Raw genomic sequence first — 25,983 nt, 5'->3', positions numbered from 1 at the left:
TCATCACTCAGTTTGTAGATGACAAAAAACTGGGGGAAATGGTAATTAATTAAGAGGACAAGTCACTGATTCACAGCAATCTGGATCACTTGGTAAACTGGGCAAAAGCAAACAATATACCTTTTAATATGGCTAAGTGCAACTGCATAGAGCTAGGAACAAAGAATGTAACCCATACTTACAAAATGGGGGACTCTATCCTGGGAAGCAGTTACTGAAAATTTTTGGGGGGTCATGGTGGAACACTGTGGCCAAAAAAGAGCTAATGCCCTCCTGGGATGCATGAACAGAGGAATCTCGATTAGGAGTAGAGAAGTTATTTTACTTCTGTATTTGAAACTGGTACAACTGCACATGCCTATCAAACATGTGGTAATCTCATCCAGTGAACTGTCCCAGTAACTATGTGGGTAAAACCAGACAGACAATCACTATGCTCTAGAATTAACTCACACAGGAAATTGAAAAAAGACAAAAATACCATCACCTGCAGATGAACACTTTTCACAAAGACAGGTTTCAGAGTAACAGCCGTATTAGTCTGTATTCGCAAAAAGAAAAGGAGTACTTGTGGCACCTTAGAGACTAACCAATTTATTTGAGCATAAGCTTTCGTGAGCTACAGCTCACTTCAGTTTCCACAGTATGCATCCGATGAAGTGAGCTGTAGCTCACGAAAGCTTATGCTCAAATAAATTGGTTAGTCTCTAAGGTGCCACAAGTACTCCTTTTCTTTTTACTTTTCACAAAGCGATCACTCTATATCTGATGTACCAGTCCTCATCCTGAAAGGAAACCTACACAGCACTTTCAAAAGACAAGCCTGGGAACTTAAATTTATTATTTAGCTAGACACTAAAAATCATGGATTGAACAGACGCTGGATGTATGGCTTCTTACAACTTTGTGTAACTCATTAACCTCCCCCCCCCCCCCGCCCACCCCTTTTGGTCCTATGACTGCAGAGGTGTTAATGATCCAGTCTACCTTGAATGGTCCCTTACAATATGTGCTAACTACTTATGCTAAACAATCAGTTCCACCTGGCCTTGTGTTGCTTTCAAGCCCTGAGGAAGAGCTCTGTGTGGCTCAAAAGCTTGTCTCGATCACTCACAGAACTTGGTCCAATAAAAGATATTGTTTCACCCTTCCTTGTCTAATCTCTCTCTGCGACTGCACGGCATGCTGGGATACTGTATACAGGTCTGGTGTCCACAATTCAAGACAGACATTGATAAACTGGTGAGGGTTTAGAGAATAGCCATGAGAATGATTAAAGGATTGGAAAACATTCATTATAGTAATAGACTCAGGGAGCTCAGTCTACTTAGCTTAACAAAGAGAAGGTTAAGGAGTGACTTGATTACAATGTATAAGTATCTGCATGGGGAACAAATATTTGATATCTGAGAACAGTTTAGAAAGGAAAGGTATAACACAATCCAATAGCTGGAAGTTGAAGCCAGACAAATTCAGACTGGAAATAAGACGTACATTTTTGACAATGTCAGTAATTAATCACTGGAACAATTTAGCAAGGGTGACAGTGGCTTCTCTGTCACCAACAATTTTAAAATCAAGGTTGGACGTTTTTCTAAAAGCTCTGGTCTTGGAATTATTTTGGGAAGTTCTGTGGCCTGTGTTATACAGGAAGTCATACTAGATCACAGTGGTCTCTTCTGGCCTTGGAATCTATGAATCTGCAAAGTCTGCAATTATGTATCTGCTAGTAATATTGAAAAGTATGCTCTGTTCTTATGCACGCAGGTTGAGTTTGGCTTGTCAGAAGCAAAAAAATCCTTCTCTAAAGTCCTGCTCCTTGGATGGCCTCTTACTAAAAGCCACTTCTTTGAGCATAAGTTAACAGGTTAAGCCCAGCTGCAGCATCTCCAGCCACCATTCCTATTCTGAGCTGTCAGCAGTAGAGAGACCCCTAACAAAACAAAACCTCATCAGCATCCATCATGAGCTCTGAAGTCATCCTGTCCTTAACATCCCACCTAATGCACAGCACCCTTCGAAATTATCCCACAACTGGTCTCTGCTGCAGTTTCTTCTCAGTGACATGCATAACAATCCCGTGTTACTGATTTTACCTGACAGTTCCCTTGTAAAAGTCTCAGACAGTTCTTTAGTCTGCTCCCCAGCTTGCTTTAAAAGGCATTCAAATGAGAATAAAGCTATCTCAGAAACATACATACCAGAGAGAGGAGTTTTGGCCTGTAGTTGCGTAGCTGCCACTGGATGTATCTTTTGGCTTGTAAGATGAACTTTGAGCAGCGCTAAGTCCCCCTTTCCCCGCCATCCTCTCACACCCTGTTTTTGTCCCTGTACTCTTAGGGAAAGGTTAGCCAGTCTAGCCCTTATCTTACATTATTACTGTGGTGAAGGGAAAGGTCACAACAGCTGACTCCAGTGCTTGAGCAGTCCCAGTTTTCCTAAGACATCTTTCTCCTGCTTCTGAAGTTCAGTAACAAGCAAAAAAGCAGAGAGGCAGCATGGCAGAGGTTATCAGATTACCTAGACATTTTATCTTGCCTTTCCACACACATTATGAAGTTAGAAACTCTAGGTATTGATCACACCACATTGTACCTGTTTCAGCCCTATGCAGAGAGGTGGGACAGATCAGCTGTAACTCAGACACATGACCCTATTGTCCCATCAGTAGGGTGCAAAGATTAGGCAGCTTTCCAGACAACTCAACTACACAACAATCCAGGACCTCAAATACCTACCAAGCCAAGGTAACCCAAAAAGAAACAAGTGACAAAACTACTACATCAGTTCCAATAAAAACGTCTTAGCAGGACATGATGTAGCTGCAGAACCCACCCTCTCCACTATGGTTAGAAACGGGAATTGTCATATTAGATCAGCTCAGAGGCCATCTAGTCCAGTACCAAGTGTTTTGGAGAAAGGTGCAAGAAGCACTGCAGCAGTGGTAATGGAATAGCCTGATCCAGGAAAGGCTTCTTGCTAGCCACCCCATTCATGGAGGCTGGTTTATACCCTGAAACAACATACCCTGGGAATTCTGTGATTAGTTAAGTAGGGTTATCATAATTTCAAGCTTCTACCTACTGAAGCAAAGTCATTGCAAACAGTGTACTGGCACTCGAGACAATACAGTTTCAATCTCCTGCCCCCATTAGGGCGAGGCATTTGGAACTGTCCTGATTCGATCTCCCTTCTCATTTAATAGCTCTGGCAAGTTACACATGGTCTCATGTTGCCCACTTACCTTCTCCCCCGCAAAAAGTATCCCTTGCTGAAGCAGCCTGTTTGCTTCTCAGACAGCAAAACGGCGCAAGGAGCTTGAGACTTCAGGATACAGCATCTCAGAATACTCATATTTCCAGTTTCGACCACATTTTAACAAGAGAAAAAGCTTCTACTAGCTCTGTGTTGGAAGCAGGAACAGCAGTTCTGCTCTTCCTATTTCCACCTCACCAGAAGAGTCTGAAGAATATCATAGAATATCATAGAATATCAGGGTTGGAAGGGACCCCAGAAGGTCATCTAGTCCAACCCCCTGCTCAAAGCAGGACCAATTCCCAGTTAAATCATCCCAGCCAGGGCTTTGTCAAGCCTGACCTTAAAAACCTCTAAGGAAGGAGATTCTACCACCTCCCTAGGTAACGCATTCCAGTGTTTCACCACCCTCCTAGTGAAAAAGTTTTTCCTAATATCCAATCTAAACCTCCCCCATTGCAACTTGAGACCATTACTCCTCGTTCTGTCATCTGCTACCACTGAGAACAGTCTAGAGCCATCCTCTTTGGAACCCCCTTTCAGGTAGTTGAAAGCAGCTATCAAATCCCCCCTCATTCTTCTCTTCTGCAGACTAAACAATCCCAGCTCCCTCAGCCTCTCCTCATAAGTTATGTGCTCTAGACCCCTAATCATTTTTGTTGCCCTTCGCTGGACTCTCTCCAATTTATCCACATCCTTCTTGTAGTGTGGGGCCCAAAACTGGACACAGTACTCCAGATGAGGCCTCACCAGTGTCGAATAGAGGGGAACGATCACGTCCCTCGATCTGCTCGCTATGCCCCTACTTATACATCCCAAAATGCCATTGGCCTTCTTGGCAACAAGGGCACACTGCTGACTCATATCCAGCTTCTCGTCCACTGTCACCCCTAGGTCCTTTTCCGCAGAACTGCTGCCTAGCCATTCGGTCCCTAGTCTGTAGCGGTGCATTGGATTCTTCCATCCTAAGTGTAGGACCCTGCACTTATCCTTATTGAACCTCATCAGGAGGTCTGCAAGGCACAAACTTCAGTGAATTCTCCAAGCCCAGCTCCTGAAGCTGAGATTGGCAAGTTCCAACCAACTCAAAGTTCTATAATGAAATGCCATCTATGCCAAGGATAATGCTGTTGGAGCTCTCAAGGGTTAGACAGTTTCTGCACATTGTGGATGAGGACAGCAATGCAATTTTGCTCTAGTGACTAGAGCTTCATGTGCCTTAGTCTGCATGTACCCAGAAGCTTTATTCAGGAATAGAAGAGACTGCACACAAGATAAAAAAAGGCTTAAAATCCACTTTAATAATGCATTCCTGTAACATTCCTCAGACAAACTCAAACTTGTTAGTGGGACGATTACAGCTTGTGTTCAAACAGTTTACACTAAACGAAAATCTTGTAGTAGTTCTACACAATAGACAGGCAAGATTAAGGTTATACAAACAATAGTTTCAGTTAAGTCTTCAGCATGAGATACAGTATCTTTGTCCAATAGATTGTACTTTACTACCAGTAAAAATAAACAGCGGTACAACACATATCAAAGATCCATTCAATCAAGAGCCTTCCAGCCATTCAGGCTGCACATGACGGTCCACTACTTTAAAGAAATAAATGGTCCAGGGAAAAAGTAAAAACTACAAGTTAAAAAACATAAAACCCTCCTGGTTTCACTACATGATGGGTCATTTGGAGCTATATAAATTTACAGAGCCGCTGAGGGCTGCAAAAGATCCGAGTGCTGCTCTAGTTCTCCAGAGACTTGCCTGTGCTCTCAAAGGAGCTGTACTGGACGAATGCTAATACTCCGATTGTATCTAGTTAGTCTCAGGACTGCAGCTGCATGTAGGAAACATGGAATGGTAAAGGCATCAGGGTTCTATCAGGTCTTACTTTTACTGCACAGCTACTGAAGCCTCCCAGAATCCACTTTTCACATTGAAATTATAGGAATGCACCATATTAAATTTACTAAAACCTTTACCAGTCAGACTGCACTCCCGTTTTCCTAGAGTGGCTTTGCCAAAGCAGGCCCTAATTAAAACTACCATGAAGAGTCACCCCCCAAGTAGAACTCTACGTGGCCTGCCAAGATTCCTTTCCTCTTTGGGGGGTTGGTAGGGGGTAGCTTAATCCTGTTAGTATCGACGACGTTTGTTAGGGCCAAAGTCCCCCCCAGGATTTCCTCTGTTGAAGCCAGGCGGGTTTCCTCCCATAGCTCCAAGTCCTTCCATTGCGCTGCCCTGGCCAAAGCGATCAGTGGGCGGTGGCGGTGTCTTGTACAGGGCGAGAGCACAGAAGAGGCAGAAAGGAGAAAAGACTTAAGTTAGAAGCAATTCCAGTCCACCTGGGTCTGATCAGGATTCCGCAGAACCAAGTGACTACCAACTCAAGGCATTACGTAACTGGAAAGCAGCGAGTTCAGGATCTTCCCTACTCTGTATTCATAGAGTAAACTCTTAATTCCAGATTTACTGAGGGGAGTGCCCCAAACCAAGAATGAACTGACAGGGATGTGATCTCAGATAATTAAGTACCACAGGAACAAAGTCAGCTTCCCCACAGAATTCAGGGCCAAGCATACTGGAAAATAGCCACACAAACCCTGTAGACTAATGCCCTGTAGTGGGCTGTCTGAGTAATGCAGTCTGCGATCCTGAGAATTTCACAATTCCACCATACTCCCCAAACCGAACACCATTCCTGGACACCCAGCCCCAATAATCATTCAAACTACAAATGGGGGTGATCAAGGGTTTGGAACCCTGACACATGCTGCCAATGTTGCTGAGGATTTCACACAACTAAGGGCAGTAAAATGGCAGCCCCCCTTATGCTCTCCCACACAGAAGAGAAAGGGTCTGGAACAGCCTTGGTCTTGTCCTGCAGGCCACGTTCTCACAGGCCCTACTTGAGGGAAAGACTGGAACCACTGTCAGTGCCAGGAATGGGTGAGTGCAGGATCTGCTCCTTATCAGACCAAGCAGCTGCTCTGGGACACAAGGTTCCATTAACTCCCAGCACCAACATGGAGGCAGTATAAGCAGGGCTGGCTTCCAAAGCAGCCTGTAAAAGCCTCCTGGCCCCTAAAAGTCCCGTCCCCCCCACTCACCAGAGACAATATTTGTCCTCCTTTTCAACAGTGTGCCTGGACTCCCCTCCTTTCACATTTCCCCCTCCCTGAATCCATCCTCTCCCCGTCATCCAATCCACCAATCTCCCTGCCCCTTTATCCACACAAACTTGGTCACCACTTGGAACACTGATGTTATCACAAGAGAACTGAAGAAGTCTCAGATAATAATATATGCTACATTGGCAACTAGAGCAACTGCATGACCTTATTTTGGTAACCTTTGTCCTCTCCCTCCCATCCCCTGGCCTGCCTCTCCCAATGGTCACTAGCCTATAGCTTAGACTAAGCTTTCTGAAGCAGAGTGTGTCTTATTTGGTATGCAAAATTCCCAGAACACTTTAGACACCAAATATTTACACAGCTGCTATGCTCATGCTGCAGATGTGATACTGTGCCTCAGGCAAGAGCAGAGCTCCGTGGAGCAGATGGGAAAGAAATATGGAGGGAAGACATGGTCTGTTCTGAAGCTGTCACATTAAAGTCTTGTAGCCATCACTGGATATCATCAAAATCAGATTCTTTACAAGCTAATCTAGTTTAACCCTCTTAAGAGTCATCACCATTCCCACCCCATTACCTTCCTAAAACTAAATTACTCACACAAAAACTTTGTTAAACTAAAGTAACCCCGAAACATTTGAAAGCTCAGAACTGAAGTGAACATGCAACAACCTTCACTTTGCCTCTACAGCAGTGGTTCTCAAACTTTTGTACTGGTGACCACTTTCACACAGCAAGCCTCTGAATGCGACCCCCCCCTTATAAATTAAAAACATGTTAAAATATATTTAACACCATTATAAATGCTGGAGGCAAAGCGGGGTTTGGGGTGGAGGCTGACAACTCGCGACTCCCCATGTAATAACCTCGCGACACCCTGAGGGGTCCTGACCCCCAGTTTGAGAACCCCTGCTCTACAGCAACCTAGCTTTCATTTGTTTGTTCATTGCATCATTTTTATAAGGGCTTTAAGCAGTCCACATACAATGGCTGTGGCTATCTTATTAGGCAAATATATTGCCTTGATACAACTTGCAGATGATGTATCAAAAATATGCACCAACAAGCACTGGTTTTATATATGGTTTCAAACATGCATGTTTGATACTAAATAGGATGCTTTTTCACCACACTAACTCACATTTTTTCCCACACAAGTACTGTAATTTCATAATTTGGCCTAGGTGGTATGCATATGTAGATACATTAGCGCCAATCTTATACCTGCCTAATTAGTGATCCAGTGAATCTTAAGAGTGGAGGAATAGCTATATTTAGTACGCTATTTGTTTAATTAGAATTCAAAAAAGTGAATTTATGGACTGGTTTCATTATGTGTGGACATAAAGGCAAAAGTTGGTACAGCCACTGCCTGATTCAGAGTAAAGCATTCAAGTTTGTGGTGACTGCTGAGCTAAAATGTGTGGATGGACGACTGTCTTATTTGCTTTTCTTATGGCCTTGTTGGAGCAGAGTTCGGATGTGGATTTCTTTTAAGCAGAGCCTTAATTCTGGATTTCTAATTGATGGAATTTTTAACCTTCTGGTACTGATAGATATTCAGCATTAAGAGTTTTTATCTTACATTTCCTTTGGGTTTTTGCATTTTTAAACTGTTTAAAATTATACTGATTGGAAAGCAAGCAGCGGGATACCTGAAGAGCTCCGAAACTTTATAGGGCAATTAGGGAGAGGTAGGGAGGAGAAAAAAGTCAAAGAACTATGAGGGGCTATGAAGCCCCAATGATCCCTCCATTTATTCCCACTTACAGGGAAGTGTGGGGAAGAGAATGAAAATTCCCCAGCATCCACTTCAGAGGAATGGCACCAGTGGAAAGGACAAAAGGAGATACTATTGCCATAGGCAAGATAGTGCATTCACAAAACTGACTGCTGGTGACGGGGGGTTTTCTTCCCCCCATCTCAAAACAGTCACAACGAAAAGCCTCCATTAACCATTTTTTGAAGTTTTTCATTTTGAAGGCTCTTTGCAAGGAAAAGCTACCATTTAAGCAGGGAAAAATAAGCAAGCATAGGTCTCCAATAATTCTCTGCCCTTTAATGGTCAGACCTTCAGAAGAGCTCAGCAACCCACATTGTTCTCACTTTAGGGGGATTCTCCATTGTTCTCAATGGGAACTGCTAGGTAGAAAGCTCTTGAAAATTTGAACCATGTAGTCTGCCAGAACCCAGATCCGCAATTCAATGAAGTTTCCCAAATATACCTTTCCCCATGTAAAAGATTTGTCACATGCAAAAACTGTTACTGAGATCTTTCAAATACATTTTAGGGTAAGTTATTTTTGAGGTATAATATGACAGAAAAGCATTAGGAATTCTGACGGAGTCACCTCAGATTGGGGCAACAAGTTCCATGCTGGCCACATATATGTGAACACAGAGGGGGCCAAAAAGCAGGTCTTTGATGTAAAGCAAGTCTCAGCCTTAGCAACAGAGAAACAACTAACTGAGTCTCCATAGCTAGCCCCACACTGTACTCTTTAAAAGGGTTCAAAAGAGAGTAGCCAGAAAAATAATGCTGCAGATACATTACCATTCCCATGGCTCCATCAGGCATCATAGCTCCAGGACCAGCTGCAGGAGGTGCGCCGGCTGGGACAGGGGTGGCACCCATAGCTCCTCTATTGTTCATGCCTATGGCACCTGCAAGAGAGATCTGAAGAATATTCCCAGCATACACAAAAGGGAATTGGAGGACATGTCTCCCAGTAGTGAGACGACCTATGCAAGTTTCCTGCTGTGTTCTATCCCAGAGAGGGAGTCCTAACAAGTCAGGCTGTCTTGCATTTATCAGATACAATGGTGAACCAAGCCTAGTTACCCTTGCACTCAAAACTCAAATCAACCCAAAAAGCACAGATAGCTGACGGCCATCAAGATCACATTTCAGTATCTATTAACCATCCAATACCCCTTTTTTCACTGATTTCTGCCCAAGTAGCCTAAAACTGCAGATTGTGAACTAGAAATATGGAAATACAATCAATGGGTCATACTTATTACCCATCTGACGTTTTTGTTTGCTGAGCTCAGCATCTCTCTCTGCATGTTTTACCTATTCCTAAAGTAGACACAAGTCTCCTTGGGAAATCTTAATTCCATTTGGGCTCTACCTACAATTTCACCTGAAACTTCTGCTTACTGAGCTAAGTCCTCTGCAGACATACCTTTCTACCTAAAGTAATTTCATTACTGTATCCCACCAAATACTTCTCACTTTGCATGCTGTGAACTGTCACGTGCTTAAAATAAACTTTATATAAACTTAAGAGAACAGACATCATTGGAAAGTTATTTACAGCAAGTTTTAAATGCACTAAATATGGAATTAGCAAAATGAAACACTCCAAGAGCAGGTCCAGTGTCTGCAGACAGGGGAACTGAACATGGAGAGAAACAGAGCAGACAGATAACCACAGGCAGCTCTTACCTCCCATGCCCATCTGTCCCATGCGCATATCTGGTGGCTCCCTCTGAAAGAGAGACTTATTTCACACCACATCGTTTAAGACATTCTCTAATATAACAAACCCAGAGAGCTTCAGTAGACTTTATCATTGAAGACTGGATAGAAAAGTCACTCCCTAGGAAAAGTTGCGAAGGAAAATGAACCATCCACCTCACTATTCACTGCTGAACAAATAAGATCTCAATTTAAAGGTGTAATTCTGCATTATAGTTAGCCACCTGCACTGTAAAACATCCAACAGAAGCAAAGCACTGTGCAAATTTAAAGCACAAGTGTTGGTATACAGAGATGTCTGACGCCTAGGTAGAGAGATTGACATTGTTGGCTGCTCAGACTACTGCTAACAATAGGTGAAATTCGCTCTATTACTTCACCAAGGTCAGGAAACAGCATACTTTAAAAAAGGAATACAGATGCTTTTCCTATTAGCATAGGCTAGTGAGCACAAAAAGCAGCTGTTCTGCTTCAAAGCCAGCAGTGCCCCCTTACCCCAAGAGCAGTCCCACTTCTTCACAAGAACCAGCGAGCCAGTTTCACTTTCCTTCATTTGTATGCCTAGGATGGCTATTTATTATTTGAATTGCAGTAGCACTTAGAGGCCCCGATCAGGGCTCCGTTGTGCTGGGAACTGGGCACATAGTTTAGGCCTGATCTACACAGTTTCTGTACAGGATTTAACTATTTCAGTTAGGAGATGATTTTGTACAGATAAATCAGGATACCCTCTAGTGTGGATACAATTACGCCACCTTTATACCAGTATAAGTGAATCTATTTTAGATGGCTGCATCAGTTTCTTAAAAAAAAAAAAAAAAAAAAAAAAGAGTTAAAGCAGTTCAAAAATGGAGATAATCCCATAGAGACCATCTCTACTCCAAGGAGCTTACACCTAATGATATGACAAAACAACAGGGGGAGATAAATGTGAGAGAACATTGGTGTGTAATCACTGGGCTTCAGAGTCAACATTAACGAGATCAGTGTGGGTCAAGGAAATTCACAATCACGGTTTCAAACTGTATGCAGCCTCAGAAAGACAGTACTGCATCAGCCATGCTGTTTACATTTGGAAAGTTTTCTTCACAACCACAAAGGATAGAAACATCAAAAAAAACTGGATGTCATGTAGGCCACAAATACTTCAACCGGGATGCATACAGTCCACTTGCCATATATGACACCACTGCTTTCCACCGTGTGAAAGCAGATACCAAGCTATTAGTATATGGCACTGTTTACAATTTCTAGCTCCCATGGTTCGAGGTGGCAGCTGTTACAGCATCAGAAATAAAATAGATTAAAAGCAAGGTGGTTTCTGAAATGAGATTTTAAGAGCTGATCTTGCAAACTGCCAGAGATAGAAATGAGTGAATTCCCAATAGTGTTGTTTTTAGCCCTACTGAACTGTGAAAAATGTGGCCTTAAAATCAGAGCTACTGGTATCAAGGAATCAGTTATTAGAGACGTTTGCCATTCTAACAGTTGGGGAACTGCAGTACCCAATATCATTGTGTGGTAACTTGACAAGTACTGATTTTTAATGGCAACCACGTTATCATGCCTAAAGTGGTCCCTAAACTCAGCAATGTGTAGACAAACTGCCAAGACAGGATGCAGCAGTCTTCAGGCCAATGTTATTGTGGCCCGGCACGTGACTCCTTGTGGGGCTCTGCAGAGATCTTCATGAAGGAAATTTTCAATCACTGCTCCAAGAATAGGACCTGTTAGCATGTGCTCTGCTGCAAAGCAAGACTGACACACTGTGGTCCTACATGGACAGCAGCAGGAAAGTGAGTTCCCATGAACAACTGGATTTCCATACGTATAGTCTCAGACAAAACTGCATTGGGGTGAAGTTATGACAGAGTACATACCAGTAATATAGGGTAAATTACATTAGAGATGTTGTAATTATTCCAAAGCCAATCATTAAAACACCCCCAAGCCCGCCTGAAATTAAAGATTAAACAAAAAAAATGGAAACACAGTTACGGCACTCGAACAATCTTAAGTCTGCCTGTAGTGAGACCATGCAATAACCATGAGTATGGTTAATTTTAGCGTTTATGATCCTCAACAAGATTAAAATTGATTTGTAAAAACGCAGTCCCATCCCCATTTTATTGTGTTACTTGTACCTCCATACAGAGGTACTCTTCTAGAGAAAAATATATGCCCAGTCATATTCTTATCAACAGAAATCCTGCCCTGTCTCTGGACAACTATCCTTCTGACAGAAGCCACATATGAATCAAAAGGTAGGAGAACGCATACCGCATCAGCAAAATTCCCTTTAAAGCCCTCTTGCTGGCGTCTCATCATCTCCTCCTGCTGCCGCCTCATCTCCTCCTCACGGCGCCTGCGTTCTTCCTCCTGCCTGCAAGGAAAGGACTCCAGAGTCACTCAGCACGACATAAGCAGATTCTGTATCACAGGGGCGAAGTGCTACATGGTAGGCATTTGTCAGCGGTAAAGATGACACTGTTCTTCCAGACAAGTACAGCATTAAGCCCTTCAATACGATAAATTTCTAGAACTCATGAAAACTACTATTATTTCTAATCCCTTTCAATTCTAGTGATCTTATTAGAAAAAAATCTCAGTCAGAGAATACGCTACGCTTCGAAACAATTGCTATCCATATGTAATCAGGAAACATTAGCCAAGTCGTTCTCAAGCTGTGCTCTACAAAGAGCTGGTCTGAAGATCTTCCTGATGGCCTACAGAATTACCTTGAGAACCAAGCAGTAAGACCATAAAGGAGTTGAGAGAGGAGAGAGATTCTCATAGATCCTTAAGTGACAGGAAGAATGAAAAGGTTGCAGCTAGGGCAAGGATTTTCCCCACCTACAAGGCTCGAGCAACCAGGGTTGCTGCAAAGACACCTGGCTTTTGTATATACATCTGAAAGCCAAGCAGTAAGAATCCAAACCTGAGTCTATCAGTGAAAAAACAAGAACTAGTCAGTGTACTTCAAGGTCACTGGCATACACCCTAAACAATACTGCACCCTAAACCTACTGTAAATTTTGCTTATGGATGAAGATGACCCAACAATGTTTGGAAATTATATTGTTAAATTGTGTGTTCAACTGCTCTGGATAATGCTCTAGCCCCAGTCTAAGGGGATGCATTTAATTCACAGCAATATGAGTGGCCAGCACCTCCCTTTACCTGAGCTCCAGCTGTTTACGTTTCTGCACTTCTTGGTTATGCAGTTCCTCCATTCTCCTTAGTTCTTCCTGGCGTCTCATTAAATCTGGAAGAGGTGACAGTAGAAGCCAATCACTGGGCCAATTGTCATTCCCTCTGCGGGCTGCTAGGTGACCAGACTAACATTACCTCCCCCCACTTCCATACCTGAACCTCAACTTACTTGTTAGTTTCCACACCAGGGGGTCGCACCTTCGTAGTTTTTCTAGCCTGAGCTCATTGTGCACACCAGGGGCTCCTTGCATTCCTCCACCCTTCCCCACAAGGTCCCTGGGTGCTACCCTTACATCCCCCTTTATTACAGTGATTCCATGCAACTGCCTGCACTCCTTCCTTCATGACTCGGTTCTGTGTGTGCCCCCCCATTCCTTCCTTCCCCCCATACCAGGGTCCCATATTCCCTCCCTGCATGCCAGAAGTTCCCCATTTCTTCTCCTTCCATAGCAGGGGCACCCATTCTCTTCCCATGCCAGCAGCTCTGTATGCATGCCATTTCCACTTCCCTCCACGTCCTCTGTTTTCCCCAGGACAGGGGTTCTGTGTGCCCTCATACTATGGTCCCCAAATCTCTCTATGGTAGGAATCCTGTGTGCCCCTAGTTCCCCCTATGCCAGGGGCTGTCTGCCTCTCATTTTCTCCCCTCCCCCTTGCTGGATCTGCGTTCCCACCTACCCCATACCAGGATACCACAATTTTTCCTGGACTGCCAGGGTTCTGTGCATCTCCCATTCCATGGGCTGTGTACATGCTTCAATTTTCCTTCTCCCCCCTTTCCCCTTATTATTTGTCTGGGAGATAAGTCATTCAGGCTGTCAACATGTTAAACTCTACTGGAAGGGCACGCAGAGATGAGAGACAAATATTTGGTTATGCTGGAAAGTGTGAATGAGTGCCATTCAACCAATCTAATCTATGAACAATTGAAGAAGTGCTTGATGCTGTGGCTCTGCTAAACAGATAATAAGGGCTCTGTGTCCCCCTCATTTCACTTTTCCAATTTCCCCCAAAATCAGTAGGGTTCTCACCACTGATACCTAGGACATTCCCTGGGATTTTGAAATTGATCAGATGCAGCATTAACAAGTTATTGCTTTACAGACATACACAAAGAAATGTCATCAAGTTAAGTGTATGATCAACTAAGACTATAGCTGCCATCCGACAGAAGATAGCAGAACAGAAGCTTGTTATACTGTACAGCAGATCCATTTAGACAATGACTATCTGGCAAGTTATCAGTCAGACATCCATCCCCAGGCCCATCTCCAGCCAATACTGGTCTGGTTACTGTGCTAGACACTTCCGGTTTTAAGAAGAAATTGTAAGAGTGGTCTTTGATGATGTTGGCTCTCACCTTGCCTCATGAGCATAACTTGGTGCTCATGGCGAGCTGCTTCCATCTCCATTTCCAGCTTCTCTCTTGCTTCCTTGATGTTGCGGTCCACCTGTTCTTGCTGCTGCTTTTCCATTTCTATCAGAGCCTTCCAGCGCATGGCATACTCATACTCAAAAGAACCAGGCTGTGCAAACCTAGGAGGCTGTTCACGCTCCCTGAGGGAGGAGTGGGAGACAAGAAAACTTGAGCAAAGCCAACGTGGAAAATAAAGATTCACACAAATGAAATATGAGAGATTCTAATTAACACCTACGAAGGGGACAGATCAGTAACGCACTTAGAATATCTTATCCAAGAAGCTGCCATCTTGTCAGCCTGACACAGAAATAGAATTCTCACTGCAATAAATGGGAAGTTGCTCTTTCTGCATCTTCCTGTTTTCTAGCAGAGGACCCCATCTGAAGCATTGGCATGTCATCTCCCCAGAAAAGACCTGTCCAATTCATTGAAGGAAGAAACTAAAAGGTAATCCTAATTACTCTCCACTCTTCACCCACCCACCCAACTCTCTAGTGTAGGGGTAACTACTCATGAAAACTTCAGCTGCCAGAACAGGGGTGGTGCTTTCTAGAGGCATGCCTAAGTTAGTAAAGAAACACATATTTAGGATTAGGAGAAGAGAGAAATGTACTAAGGCAATAAGAAGAGCCTTTTACTAGCTTGTGAGGATGCATTCTCCCAAAGATTAAGACACCAATCTCTTGAATGGTCCACCACTAACACCCCTCTTCCTTCCCTAGTGGACACGTACTTGTGAAACTGCTGGTTTTTGATGACCAGTTTCTCTGGCAGTCCCTCCTCATCATCATACTGATCCATTGGCTCCACTGTGACAGGCCGAGGGAATCTGGAAAGAAAAGAGGCCACACAATTTCAGTGTTACCTAGACAATGGCTGCACTGCAGGCCAGCTTCTGTGTGTGTCTTAATTCTAGCTGGAGCTATAAAATACTGCTCTCTCTCTACCAATGAAGTTTCAGAATAACAGATCCTAAGAAAACCATCTAAGACGACTGCAGAGTAGCAGCTGTGTTAGTCTATATCCACAAAAAGAAAAGGAGTACTTGTGGCACCTTAGAGACTAACAAATTTATTTGAGCATAAGCTTTCATGAGCTACAGCTCATTTCATCGGATGCTAAGACAATGACAGCCAGAATACAAGTGAAAGCCATCTTCACACCCAAGTTATATATTGGTACTGTCTGGATTTTGAGCGTGACTTGTTTGAAATTGCTTCCACAATCCCTTAAGAACATAACAGCCATACTGGATCACACCAAAGTTCCATCTAGCCCAGTATCCTGTCTTCCGATACTGGCCACTGCCAGGGTGCCCCAGAAGGAATGAACAGGTAATCAAGTGATCCATTCCCTGTTGCTCATTCCCAGCTTCTGGCAGACGCTAGGGACACTATCCCTGCCCATCCTGGCTAACAGCTATTGATGGACCTATCCTTCGTGAATTTATCTAGTTCTTTTTTGAACCTTGTTATAGTCTTGGCTTTCACAACATCCTCTGGCAAAGAGTTCCACAGGTTGACTGTGCGTTGTGTGAAGAAATACTTCCTTTTGTTTGTTTTAAACCTGCTGCCTATTAACTTCATTTGGTGACAGCTAGGTCTCGTGTTCTTTCTTTAAGACAGCTACTTCCGAGTCCTGAATCAGCCAATGATAGTTACTAAACAAAGATGTGATACGAGTGAAGATTTCCAAACAGTCTGGGCAGAGTCCAAAGACCCTCCAATTGTAGCCCAGCTGTAGTGCACCGTTGGCCAGTCCCAGACATACACTGGAGAGGCTAGCACAGAAGAAAAGAAAAGATTGAACAGAGCTGAGCTGCTTTCTGAAGTTGAAGGTGTTTGTGTACTGATCTCAGGGTATCCTAGCAATGGAACGAAAGGTGCCATCTCCAAATCTTCTGGAACAAGGCAAGGTATAGCAAAGATGATGGTAGTGAGGGAATAGGAGCAGCAATAAAATGTTACTTAGAAGAGTAAGTGGATTATAAATCAAACGCAATATACCCTAGGTTTTAATAACTGCTGTTACCAAAATAACTGACTTTTTTTTAAAAAAAAAAAAAACCCCGCCCAAAGGGGGGGGAGAGAGGAGAGAGAAAACAGTCAGCTCAGCACTCCCCCAAATAGCAACCCAACCTAACCAAAAGCATTGGAGCTATGGGCCTTGTACCATACATAAACGGTCCGACTCACTGGCTGTTGGGACCAATGGGGCAAAGCACATTTCAGATTTAGTTCCACTCTTAAGAATGCACAGTCATGCCCAGAAGGACATTGAACTCTGCAGACCTGCTAGGTGCCCCTGGAATACTCAAGCATGGTGGCTAGTGTGCTGCAGCCAGAACAAACGAATGAATGCATGGACACACAATCTAGCCATTTAAACAACAAACTGAATCTATGCCTGCTGACAGGATTGAGTGCAACATTCTATCACAAAAGTACCCACTGCAAAACAAAAGCCCATTTTCATAATCAATTCTGGGGTGATCCAGACTGCACAGTTAACATACACAAGCTTTATTCACTTGTCAGCAATACTTTAACAGGGGAGGAATAGCTTCTTCTTCAGGACTACCTGAACTGCCCAAAGAAGGCTTTGTCTATGAGGAACCTCAACAGCAGCAGTTCCCAGATTAGCACACTCAATCCCATGGGCAGCCTCCAGGAAGCAAGGTGGTTTTGAACATAAGCCTGTGCACAGATTTATTCTAACATGGCCCGGATATGAGACAGGAAGTTTGTCATTATAGAACTTATGTTTAAGTACATACTGCCTTCTGCCCCATACCACACATAGCCCCACTCTAGTGTTAAAGCACCAGTGTTTCACAAGCCTGCACAGCTTGGCCAGGCGGGTGCTCTTTCCAGAACAGCACTTCTTACCCTCCTCACTTACGTGGTTAGCAGGAAAGACCCTTCACTACATCTGTCCAGAGCTTTCCTAGCAGCAGGTTTCCCTGAAAACTCCACAATGCCTTTCCCAGATGATCTTCCTCTGTCATCCACAATAACCACAGCCCTTTCCACCTGGCCAAACACAGAGAAGGCTTCCTCCAAGAGCTCATTTGACACAAATTGAGGCAGGTTTCTGACAGTCAGTGATGCACTGTGGCATGCAAAGCGCACTCTTAGTTGCTTCCCACGGAGAGGCATGTTGTCTAGTTCTACCTTTGCAATCTCGGCTAGAGTGCGAGTTTCCTGAAGACAAGAAAGTTATCATTAAAACTTGCAATGCAGTATGGAAACATGTTTCCTGCCACAGAAGCAGAGGACAGGGTCACTAGCCTATCTTTCCCTGGACTAGCAATACAGCAAGAACAAAAAAACTCTTTGTACCACAAAGGATGCCTTAGTAATGGTTGTAATAAAATAAAGTCTTCTGACCATTATCCAAGGTGCCCGTCAAACTAGTTCAGGGAGCACATGTGAAGTTTGGGGAGCGAAGATAAAAAGAAAGCAGACAACATCAGGTACAAAACTTAAAAGGAATGTTGCAAGGATTACAGACAGTAGCTAGGAGTTAATATCAGTTAAGCACACATCAATGAATAGCACTAGGATCACAGTGAGAACTGCTACTTTCCTAATTCTTCCCAGTAATCTAGTCTGATGATTGACACAGGAACTACTCAGTATTTGAAAGTACAAGAAAGGCAGGAGACTTTCAAAATCTTAAGATCCATTACCTGACTAATGACTTATTGGAAAATATGCAAATATGCAAAATATGCAGAGGATGGGCAAGACCTTATTCCCATGTCTGAAGCAACTGTCTTGAAATAAATTAAGTATCCTTGTTTAATCCATATAACTGCAAGGCAGCTAACCTGCTGTATAATTCAAAATATTAAAAATCTAAGAACCAATTGGTTCCAATGTATCCCATACTGCAGATCACCAGAATTAATTTTAAACATCTATGTGAAGATACCAACTCGATTAGCAAAATATGTGAACAAGGTTACTATTTCCAACAAGCATCACTCTCCTAATGTCAGAGCGCTAACACAGGAGACCCCAAAGGAAGCAATAATGACTCACCAGCCTGATAAATCCAAAGCCTTTGTCCTTGTGTATGAAGACTTCACCTGCCTTCCCATACTTTTCAAACAACTTTCTCATCTCCTCCTCAGTAATATCTGGCGGCAGGTTCCCCACAAAGAGGCGGCTCCTCTGGGTGAATGTCTTTTCACCAGGTTTCCGGAAATTCTTCAGGTCAATAGTGAGGCCTTCATCTGAGGGGAATAAGGTACACAGTCGCTCTACAATTGGGGGGATAAATTCCACTATGTTACATCACAGCGAGCATAAAGACATACAACAATAGCTAACTCCACCCACTCACCCAAGTCTCAAACATCTCCAACCAATTCCATAGCAACAAGGAGACAGTATTTCAGCATGGGCCAACATTCTGATGAAAGACGAAGTTTGCAGGAACTGCACTGCTTCGTAACAAGGCATTGGCCACTATTTGAGGGAGAGCCCAAAGCGGGAAGTAGGGACCTTGGAAGAATGCAGCAGCCTTCCTAACTTGACTACTGCGTCAAAAGATGCTTAGCAACTCTTACTGTGGACTATGTTTGACACATGGACTTCAAGACCACAGCTTAGCTATCTACAGAAAAGCTGCAGTGTCATAGGCTGCTAGAGGATTATCATCCTGGAATGAATTCAGAACTCAGTGATTCAGAAAAAAAACAAAAACACACATTCAAAAGATACTTACATTAATTAGTCTTGCCTAGTACAACAGATGCACAAGGGGGAAAAAGCAGATAACATTTCAGCCACCTACAGCCTGGGAATGCACTAGAAAGATTCTGGAACCCAGACCCTATCTCCAAGCTGGAGAGAAAGCAGCTGGAAGCTATAAAGCAGCAATATGGATGGGATCTCAGAAAAGTCAGCAAAGTTAGTCACGAAGTCTACAGTCAAGTAACACCCAGTGGCTAAAACAGAACCAAAAAGCCAGCAAATTAATGATAAATCATAAAAATACAGTGAGGCAGGGAGTAAGAAAGTGCAGACACTACAATGGTGGAAAAAAATATGGGAAATGCTCAGGCTTATGGTCTCAAGCATTAATCACAAAAATGGTATTTTGAGATGACCCGTAAGAAGCATGAATAGAGACTTGATCTCCCATTGTCACTCTATTTAGCTTTTAATGGGTGAGACTAGAATGCAAGGGTAAAACTATCCCACTCTAGTAGGGAGAAGGCTGGCCAACCACTTTATCACACACTCAACTTGAGCAGCTCTATTTTTTATAACACTTATGTAGTAGATTCCACATTCAAAGCAAAACATAACTATCAAATTAACTGATTCATCAATGTAACCAGACACACTCCCCAGTCATCCATAAATGGCAGCTTCAGACCCTCACCACTACATGCTTCTGAACCATTAAGTTAGATCTGTTAAGGCCCCAAAGGTCATTAAACCCCACTTCTTCAGCTCAAGATCACCATCACCAAAACCCAACAATTCCATAGAGCTCCAGCCCATATTGAACAAGGGTACACGTCAGTGGATTGGACTTATTGGCACAGCAACCCTCACTGGTACGATTGGCCCTCTGATGCTAGAGTATCAAGCAGCCAAGTCAGGAGACCACCTTGCTCAGAAGTTTCAAATTGATGTGTGATTCGATTTGATGTGTGATTAGGGAACCCTATAACAACCTTCCTACTAGAACTGCATCTATGCTGACAGCAATTCTATCCCACCAGTACCTAGGAAGGACTGTGCTAGGTGGTCCTCTGGTACGGCTTTGGGAAGAAGGGTGAGGGTGAGAGAAAAGGAGGAAAGAGTGCCAGTCACAGACAAGCCACCTCTTTCTTGTAAAATCCACAGTGGTGACACTGGAGGATTGGAGAGATTTGCAGTCCTCTGGGCAGTTAGATTTACTGGAAGATCCTATAAGCAGCAAGGAAGAAATCTTTAAACGTGCACATTAATGGCCTGATTCAGAAGCACTCAGCCCCAAAAATCTCAATGAAGCCTTTGGGAGCAACCAGCATTCAACATATTTGAAAGTCAGGCCATAAGAGCAGAACTGAACTGACTGAAAGCGTAATCTTGAATGCAATCTCCTCTTCTTACAGATTTAGTAAAAAGCTCTGCTTTCATACCAAAAAGAACGAATACAAGTGGGTTATTCATGGGGCAAGGATTGGCAATAAAAAAATCCAGAGGAACTTGACAGCAGAAGAGGATCCAAACTAATCCTTTGTCATGGGATATCAGATCATCTCAAACAGGGAAAGAACCTGTGACAGTTTAAAGTGAAACTTAAGTCAGGGCTTATGCTGATGGCACTTTGGCAGCCCAGAGGGCTACAACCACCAAGATGGACTTGTGTAATCTACTCACTCTGGCTGTTGACCTGCTGTCCGTTAGCAGGAATAGGTGGTTGTTGATGCTGATGCTGTTTTCTTGGAGCATGGTTCTGCTTCTCCATGTTAAAGCCTTTATTGCCTTGCATTTTTCCAACCTGAGAGAAAATACATCATTGGTTATATATCCTCAATGTACAAACCAGCAACCGCCAATGCACACAACACTACAGCTACTTTCCTGGGCACAACCACAGACATAATCATCAGAACAGAAGCATTTCCAGTCTCTGCAACTCCAGACACCTGGGGGAAACAGACAATATGAGGGAAAGTGCAATTTGAACATAGTACATCCGTTTTAAATTAACCTGTGTAGCCAATGATATTTCCAACTAAAGTGCTCTTTCTGACCTACTAGCCACATAAATACTACAAAACCAAGAAGAGATCCTCCTTTAAGGGAAAAGTTAACTTAAAATCTAGTTGGTTTTAAGTCCTGCATCCGAGTCCTAATGCCAACCTCTGTAGTTATATTTTCCTATTTAAGATAATTTCTCTCATGTTGCTGTGTGAAAGAACCACATACACAGGGGAAAGTGCAATACATGTGAAGCACTCTCAAATGCAAAAAGAAAACTGAAAAAACTCTCTTAAGCATTCAATTCTAAGAAGATGTATTCCTTGTAACAGTAGCAAGTAAAAGAATTCAGGCAAGGGTGATTTTATGTTAACCATGTCCCTTTTTTAAATACATCAGAAGCAGGAAGCATGCTAAACCACCAGTGGGGCCACTGAACAATAGAGATGCTAAACGAGTACTCAAGGATGATAAGGCCATTGTGGAGAAACTAAGGGCAGGTCTTCAACGGCAACGTTAAAGTGCTGCTTGTGTAGTTGCAGCATAGCACTGGGAGAGAGCTCTCCCAGCGCTTTAAAAAACCCACCTCCAAAAGGGGAATAGCTCCCAGCACTGGGAGCACGTCTACCAGCACTGGTGCACTGTCTACACTGGAACTTTACAGCACTGAAACTTGCAGCGCTCAGGGGTGTGTTTTTTCACACCCCTAAGCAAGAAAGTTGCAGTGCTGTAAAATGCCAGTGTAGACACTCCCTAAATGAATTATTTGCATCAGTCTTCAAGGCTGAGGATGTGAAGGATATTCCTAAACCTGAGCCATTCTTTTTAGGTGACAAATCTGAGGAAATGTCCCAGATTGAGGTGTCATTAGAGAAGGTTCTGGAACAAATTGATAAACTAAAAAGTAATAAGTCACCAGGATCAGATGGTATTCACCCAAGAGCTATGAATGTACTCAAATGTGAAACTGAAGAACTGCTAATTGTGGTATGTAACCTATCATTTAAATCAGCTTCTGTACCAGATGACTGGAGGATACATAACGTGACACCAATTTTTAAAAAAGGCTCCAGAGGTGATCCTGGCAATTACTTCAGTACTGGGCAAACTAGATGAAACTATAGTAAAGAACAGGAATGTCAGACACCTAGATGAACATGATTTGTTGGGGAAGGGTCAACCTGTTTTTTGAAAAAGGAAGTCATGTCTCACCAATCCACTACAATTCTTTGAGGGGGTCAACAAGCATGTACACAAGGGGATCCAGTAGATATAGCGTACTCAGATTTTCAGAAAGATTTTGGCAAGGTCCCTCACCAAAGGCTCGTAAGCAAAGTAAGCTGTCATGGGATAAGAGGGAAGGTCCTTTCATGGATCAGTAACTAGTTAAAAGACAGGAAACAAAGGGTAGAGATAAATGGTCAGTTTTCACAATGGAGAAAGGTAAAATAGTGGTGTCCCCCAGGGGTCTGTACCAGGATCAGTCCTATTCAATATATTCATAAATTATCTGGAAAAATTGGTAAACAGTGAGGTGGCAAAATATGCAGATGAAACAAAACCAATTAAGTCCAACGCAGACTGCAAAGAGTTACAAAGAAATCTCACAAAACTGGATGACTGGGCAACAAAATGGCAGATGAAATTCAATGTTGAAAAATACAAATTAATGCACATCGGAAAACATAACCATACACATAAAATGATGGGGTCCAAATTAGCTGTTACCATTCAAGAAAGATCTTGGGAGTCATTGTGGATAGGTCTCTGAAAACATCCACTCAGTGTGCATCGGCAGTCAAAAAAGCTAACAGAATGTTGGGAATCATTAAGAAAGGAATAGATAAGATGACAAAAAATATCATATCGCCTCTATATAAATCCATGGTACGCCCACATCTTGAATACTGGATGCAGGTGTGGTCAGGCCATCTCAAAAAAGATATATTGGAATTGGAAAGATTTGAAAAAGGGAAAGAAAAATGATTAGGGGTATGAAACAGCTTCCATATGAGGACAGATTAATAAGAGTGGGACTTTTCAGCTTGAAAAAGAGACAACTAAGGGGGGGATATGATAGAGGTCTATAAATGATGGGTGTGGAGAAAGTAAATAAGGAAGTGTTATTTATTCCTTCTCATAACACAAACGGGTCATCAAATGAAATTAGGTTAATTAGGCAAAACAAAAGGAAGTATTTTTTCACACCATGTAGAGTCAACCTGTGGAACTCTTTGCTAAAGGATACTGTGAGGCCCAAAATTATAACAGGGTTCAAAAAAGAACTAGATAAATTCATGATGGATAGGTCCATCAATGGCTATTAATCAAGATGGGCAGGGACGGTGTCCCTTGCCTCTGTTTGTCAGAAGCTGGGAATGGGCCACAGAGGATGGATCACTTGATGATTACCTGTTCTGTTCATTCCCTCTGAAGCACCTGGCATTGGCCACTGTCAGACAACAGGATACTGGGCTAGACTGACCTTTGGTCTGACCGAGTATGGCCACTCTTATTTTATATATATTATGTTTAGTGGCTGTTATTTTGATGGTTACTAGAACTTTTATAAGACAATCAGACTTAAAAAAACAACAACCAAAAACAGAAATATGTCCCCTGATGATACTGTTTGCTATAAGCATCTGTGCAATCAGCACTGTGTTTAAAAAGCTGCACCATAGTACTTGTCTTATCTTGGGTATCCACATTCATTTGCCACCAATTACTTCCATACTAAGTTTGCTCCATTTAGAAGTGTTGGAGAGACCTAGATTCCAAGTTGGTCAAAGTGGCTGTAAGGCAACCAGACAAGATATATGTGTAATCCTTACACAGCATGCTCAAACTATGCACTCAGTCAAAGGAAGTTATTTTACTCATGAAGCACCAACACACTGTACCTAGGAGCTGCAGACAGTTCAAATATATACAACAAAAAATAATAATACTGGAACTAAAACCTGGTTGGCAGTTTTTAGAATGCATAGGACAGAATGAATTGCAACTTAAATAATTCTCCCTAGCTAGTGTATCTACGGAAAGTAAATGTGTCTTGGGGGGGGGGGTGTCAATGGAGGCAGGAGCATGAGGGGTAGAGGGCTATGCAAAGCAGGAGCATGAGGAGTAGAGGGCTATGCAAAGCGGTAAGTTTATATGCAATTACCTAAAGAAAGAATGACAAGCGGGGTACTGTGCCTACAAGAAGCATAAGGGGAAGCAATAAAAAAGCAACATGTAATTTGTGAAGCCACCAAGAAGCACTGGCATAAATGAGTCGTTTACTTACAGTTAACCGAGGAGCCACGCAAAAGCAACCGGGAGAAAGTTCGTGGGAGACAAGGAGCGCGAAAACAGGCGGGACTACGGCAGGTTTGCGGCGCACCGAGGGGGAAGAAAAGGGCGAGCGTGGGCGACAGCCAGCGAGGCTGGAGGAGGAGAGCGAAGGGCCGGGCGGGCTGACAGGGCCGGAGCAGCTACCCGGCAGCGAAGGGAAAAGCGGGGGGGGGGGGGGGACACACGAGGAAGTTGCACCGGTTTATCCTGAAGGGAGCCTTTAACATGAAGCTGAACCGGTGCCGCCGAGGCCTCCCGCCCGCCCGGCGCGGGCCCGCCAAGAGCCGCTGCTGGAGGCGCGTCAGGCGGACACCGCGGCCTCGCCGCGCGGGCCCACTAGGGCGGAAGGCTGCCGGACCTGCCGGAGCCCGCCGCGCCCGGAGCCCGGGGGCCGCTCACGGGACGCCCCCGCCTCACCTGCTCCTGGGCCCTCGCTCCCACAACGGATCGCGGCCTTCTCGCCTTCTCGTCGCCTAGAAAAAAAGAGCGCGTGCGGCCGGAAATCGGACAGCCTAACCGGCTACCCAAGGGCCGCCCATGTTGCTGTCCCATTGGCCAATCTTCTCCTCACACTTTCCGTTCAGTGGCTCACAGCAGTGCCAATCACAGAAGGAATGGAGCAGGGCGGGACCAAAGACAAGATCGCGCCTCTATTCGTAGTTTATTGGCTGAGCCGTCTTCGCGGCCCGCGAAACTAGCTGTCACTCATCCCCTCAGGCACCAAGCTTAGATGAGAGGCGAGGTAGGGACAAAGGAACGAACAAGCCAGCCCCCGAGCGTGCGCAGGCGCATTGAGATCGGCATCTGCGCAGCGTCCAGAGGGTGGTGCGGCTTAAAGAGACAGTGCTGCGGCCACCGTCCGGGCTGCTGTCAGTCCGCCGCCGCGGCCCCGCCCGCCGCGAGCCGAGGGGAGCCGGCCCCGGGGGAGGGGGCCGCCTGTCCCGGAGCCCGCAGGGCAGCGCCCGCCGGCTTCGCCCAGGCCCCGGCCCCGGCCCCGCGTGCGGCGGCGTCAAGCCGCGTGGGGCGCCCTGGCCGCTGGGCTGGAGCGTCGGGGGGCGCCGGGCCGCCGTGGTCCCCGGCCCCGCCTGCCCGGCCCGGCCCGGCCCCTGCCCTGCGCCGTGCAGCAGCTTCGGCTGCCAGGCGGGGTTAAGCCCTGGGGGCTCCTGGGCGGCACCTCCCCCGGGGTCGGCCCCGTCGCTCTCCTCCCGGGCGTTTGCTGCGGGCTGGCGGCGGGGCCTCCTGCTCCGCGGGCTCTGCGGCGTCGAGCTCTGCTCCTGCCGAGCCCGGGCCCTCCGAGGTCCTGGGTGCCACTGGTGGGTGAAGTCAGGGTTTGCTATGTGGATCCTAAATCCCGTTTGTGGATCTAGCTCCCACGTGCCCCGCAGCCGGGGGTTAAATGCCAGCCTCGGAGAGCTCATAGTTGAGCGGTA

At 44.5% G+C, this 25,983-nt stretch overlaps 2 protein-coding genes across 8 annotated transcripts in view; both read right to left on the bottom strand.

Moving 5' to 3' along the window:
- The window catches only part of LOC102932572 (mitochondrial ornithine transporter 1-like), a 46,737-nt gene extending 37,679 nt beyond the window's left edge, over positions 1-9,058 (bottom strand). For both annotated transcript variants that reach the window (XR_005226844.1, XM_037909296.1), the window contains exon 1: positions 8,945-9,058. The gene's annotated coding sequence lies outside the window, so the exon portion shown is untranslated. The remainder of the gene's footprint in view (positions 1-8,944) is intronic.
- The window catches only part of NONO (non-POU domain containing octamer binding), a 41,727-nt gene extending 16,369 nt beyond the window's left edge, over positions 1-25,358 (bottom strand). The window contains exons 1-12 of one of the 6 annotated variants that reach the window (XM_037909292.2): positions 24,971-25,036; positions 21,098-21,162; positions 20,894-21,014; positions 18,554-18,774; positions 17,409-17,710; positions 15,241-15,336; positions 14,448-14,644; positions 13,055-13,139; positions 12,155-12,257; positions 9,842-9,884; positions 8,945-9,054; positions 4,533-5,530 (exon numbers count right to left, since the gene is read on the bottom strand). In XM_037909292.2, coding sequence (XP_037765220.1) covers positions 5,393-5,530; positions 8,945-9,054; positions 9,842-9,884; positions 12,155-12,257; positions 13,055-13,139; positions 14,448-14,644; positions 15,241-15,336; positions 17,409-17,710; positions 18,554-18,774; positions 20,894-21,005 — 1,407 coding nt within the window. In that variant the 5' untranslated portion in view covers positions 21,006-21,014; positions 21,098-21,162; positions 24,971-25,036 and the 3' untranslated portion in view covers positions 4,533-5,392. Of the gene's footprint in view, positions 1-4,532; positions 5,531-8,944; positions 9,055-9,841; positions 9,885-9,928; positions 10,389-12,154; positions 12,258-13,054; positions 13,140-14,447; positions 14,645-15,240; positions 15,337-17,408; positions 17,711-18,553; positions 18,775-20,893; positions 21,015-21,097; positions 21,163-24,506; positions 24,553-24,970 lie in introns of those variants that run through there. The other 5 variants (XM_037909289.2, XM_037909290.2, XM_043522935.1 and 2 more) reach the window with 5 other exon arrangements.
- Between the last annotated feature and the right edge of the window lie 625 nt (positions 25,359-25,983).

Source organism: Chelonia mydas, chromosome 9, assembly GCF_015237465.2.
Source record: "Chelonia mydas isolate rCheMyd1 chromosome 9, rCheMyd1.pri.v2, whole genome shotgun sequence".
Classification (NCBI taxonomy): Eukaryota; Metazoa; Chordata; order Testudines; family Cheloniidae; genus Chelonia; species Chelonia mydas.
The sequence above is the reverse complement of the archived record's forward strand: the minus strand, read 5'-3'. Positions and strand labels throughout refer to the sequence as shown.